The 3,174-nt window shown below is 41.2% G+C and overlaps 1 protein-coding gene across 1 annotated transcript; it reads right to left on the minus strand.

Annotated features, from left to right (window-relative positions):
- Nucleotides 1-969: 969 nt before the first annotated feature.
- On the minus strand, nt 970-1,572 carry LOC107489901 (uncharacterized mitochondrial protein AtMg00810-like). The gene has a single exon (XM_016110667.1). The coding sequence runs from the start codon at nt 1,570-1,572 to the stop codon at nt 970-972; it is 603 nt and encodes a 200-aa protein (XP_015966153.1).
- Between the last annotated feature and the right edge of the window lie 1,602 nt (nt 1,573-3,174).

The raw sequence follows: 3,174 nt of genomic DNA on the forward strand, positions 1-3,174 counted from the left end.
TATACTTAAAACTTTTTTAATATTTTATATTTTAATATAAAATTTATATCTAAACACGGAGGAACCTGAAGCATCATATGGTTCAGAATAAGAATTGGGTAAACCACTTTAAAGTCAATTTAAAAGATGTGATTGATTCCAAAGTAGTGCCAACTCACAGTGTTGTATTTTCATTTAAAGATAAGATGATATTTTATGATATGACCAGCCACTGAAAATATATTAGCAATTTATAATTAGACTAATTTTTTTGAATTGTAGTAATGTGTATAATTAATTACTATAATTGTTAGAGTAGTTTTTTTTATTATACGGTATAAAATTATGTAATTTTAAAACTATTTGGTTTTCTATTAAAATGTTAGTTTTTATTTAATAATTATATACTTTGAAGTATCATATCAGAATTTGAAAATAAGGTGAAGAACAGAAAAAAAGGAGAGAGAAAAAGAAGAAAGCCAATCTGAGATATTTTGTGAAGTGAAGAAAATGAATTTTACCTAGCCTTCTTCTACAGCTGTCATTGATATATATAATTAGAGATGTAACAGTCTTAGCTAACTAACAGAGTAACTAACTACTTCTAGAGTCTTCTATTTGTAACTGACTTCCTAGCTATCACTCAATTGCAGCTTGCTTGGCTTTACTGCTTACATCAACCCTACTACTTTATTCCTTAGGATTTTCTTTGAGCACTCGTTGTGTAACTCTGAGTTTGGATCTGAATTTGAGGAAGTTGAGACTGGAGGTGGATTTGGTGAAACTATCAGCTATTTAGTATTGAGAGGAGATGTGCAGTATATTAACCTTCTTTTGTGCTACATGATCTCTTACAAAGTAGAGGTCAAGTTCAAAATGTTTGCTCTTGCTATGCAAAATTAGATTTACAGCCATTAGGACTGCACTTTGGTTGTCACAGTAGAGATTTGGTGTGGTGGAGCATGGGATTTTCATTTCACTCATCAAATTTTAGAACCAGAGAATTTCAGTCAAGCCTGCAGCCAGCCCTCGATACTCTGTCTCTCTGGAGCTTCTTGAGACTGCATTTTGTTTTCTTCTTGACCATGAGACTAGGTTTGGACCTAGGAAGACACAAAATTCACTGGTAGATTTTCTGTCATCAATGTCACTGCCCCAATCTGAATCACTGAAGCCATAGATTCGACATTCATTAGTTCTTTGAAACCTTAGGCCATAGTCTATTGTTCCTGCCAGGTATCGTAGGATACGCTTAACTGCTTTCCAGTGGCTTTCCAAAGGGGTGTGCATAAACTGAGAGACTTTGTTCACGACAAAAGTGATTTTGGGTCTGGTGATTGTGGCATATTGGAGGCCACCGACTATGGATCTGTACAGCGTTGGGTTGTGGTGAAGATCCTCACCATGAGCTGATAGCTTGAGATTGGAAACCATGGGTGTTGGTACGGCATTGGCATCGCACATTCTCGCTTTGGTAAGGAGGTCCTTGATGTACTTGGTTTGGCATAGGAGTATGTCATTATCATTGAATTTCACAGTTTCAATGCCCAGGAAGTAGCTCATTTCTCCCAAATCCTTGAGTGCAAACACCATATTCAGGTGCACAATTAGGTCAGAGATTTCAACCTGGGATGACCCAATAACCAGAATGTCGTCCACATACACCAAAACGTAGAGGATAGAGGAGTGCGAGAATCTAGTGAAGAGTGAGGTATCCGATTTGGTGTTAGTGAAGCCAAATTGATTGAGGAATTCCTTCAGTTTGGTGAACCACGCACGGGGGGCTTGCTTCAGGCCATATAGGTATCTCTGGAGCTTACAGACATGATGGGGTTGAGCAAGAGAGATGAATCATTTGGGTTGGGACATGAAAACGGTCTCCTGTAAGTCGCCATTTAGAAAAGAATTATTGAAGTCGAACTGTCGAATGGGCCACCCCTTGGAGAGTGCTAGGCTGAGCATGACCCGGACTGTGGGCGGACGGACAACGGGACTGAACACTTGGTCATAGTTGACCCCTTCTCGCTGGTGGAAGCCCTTTGCAACGAGTCGGGCCTTGTATTTTTGAATGGTGCCATATGGGTGCTTCTTAATCCGGATCACCCACTTGGAGCCAATCACTGGTGCAGTGTGTGGTGGGGGTTTGGGAACGAGTTGCCAGCTGCTATTGTGCATCAGAGCGTTATACTCCTCTTGTATAGCTTGCTTCCAGTGGGGAGTGGCTAGAGCTTGTTGAATAGATTGAGGCAAGGAATGGGTGAGGTCATCAGTGAGACTAGAGGCAGGGGTGGCGAGCACTGCTGCATATGTTTTGGGTTTGAGGCTTCCTATTTTGCTGCGAGTCTGCATCAGATAATGGTTAACGGTAGTAAGCAGAGGAGGGGGAGTGGCAGTACAATCTCAGTGCAGGCAGGCTGGAGAGCACCTGAAGAAGCAAAGGAGATACTAGCAGAGGTGTTAGTAGCAGCAGTGTTAGAAACAGAATTATCAGGCAAAGAGACAGGTAAAGCAGATAATGATTCATGTATTATGTTAATTATATTGGAGGTATCATGTGATGAATGCAAAGGTAAAGGAGGGCTGGGGGGTTGGGGTGAGATGGGCAGGGGAGGTTGTGGTATAGTATGAGTTGGTAGTGGTGCTGGAGTGCCAGCTAGGGGTAGATAGACCAGGGGTATGGAGGTTTGGGTTGAAGGGGAAGCTGGGTTGGGGTTGATTTGAGAGGGGAAGAGTTGGTTATAGAGAAACTCATGTTCATTGAAGATGACATCCCTTGAAGTGAATTCTTTGCCAGTTGGAGAAAGACAGATATATCCTTTGTGGTTTGGGGCATAGCCAAGAAAGATACATTTTTAGGATCTATGGCTGAATTTAGTTTGGTTGTAGGGTCTTAGGAGAGGATAACAGGTACATCCAAAAGGTTTAAGAAAGCTGTAGTCATGTTTAGTTTTGGTGAGAGCTTTATAGGGAGAGATGTTATTCAACTTTGGATTTGGTAGTAAATTGATGAGGTAGGTGGCTGAGAGGGATGCTTCACCCCAAAAGGTTAAGGGAAGGATTGCTTGGGCTAAGAGAGTTAGGGTAGTTTCTGTGATAAGTCTGTGCTTTCTTTCTACTTTCCTATTTTGTTGGTGGGAGTAGGGGCAGGTGAGTCTGTGTTGGATGCCATTGGTTTCAAGGTATTGGGTGAAGGCT

Source organism: Arachis duranensis, chromosome 5, assembly GCF_000817695.3.
Source record: "Arachis duranensis cultivar V14167 chromosome 5, aradu.V14167.gnm2.J7QH, whole genome shotgun sequence".
Classification (NCBI taxonomy): Eukaryota; Viridiplantae; Streptophyta; class Magnoliopsida; order Fabales; family Fabaceae; genus Arachis; species Arachis duranensis.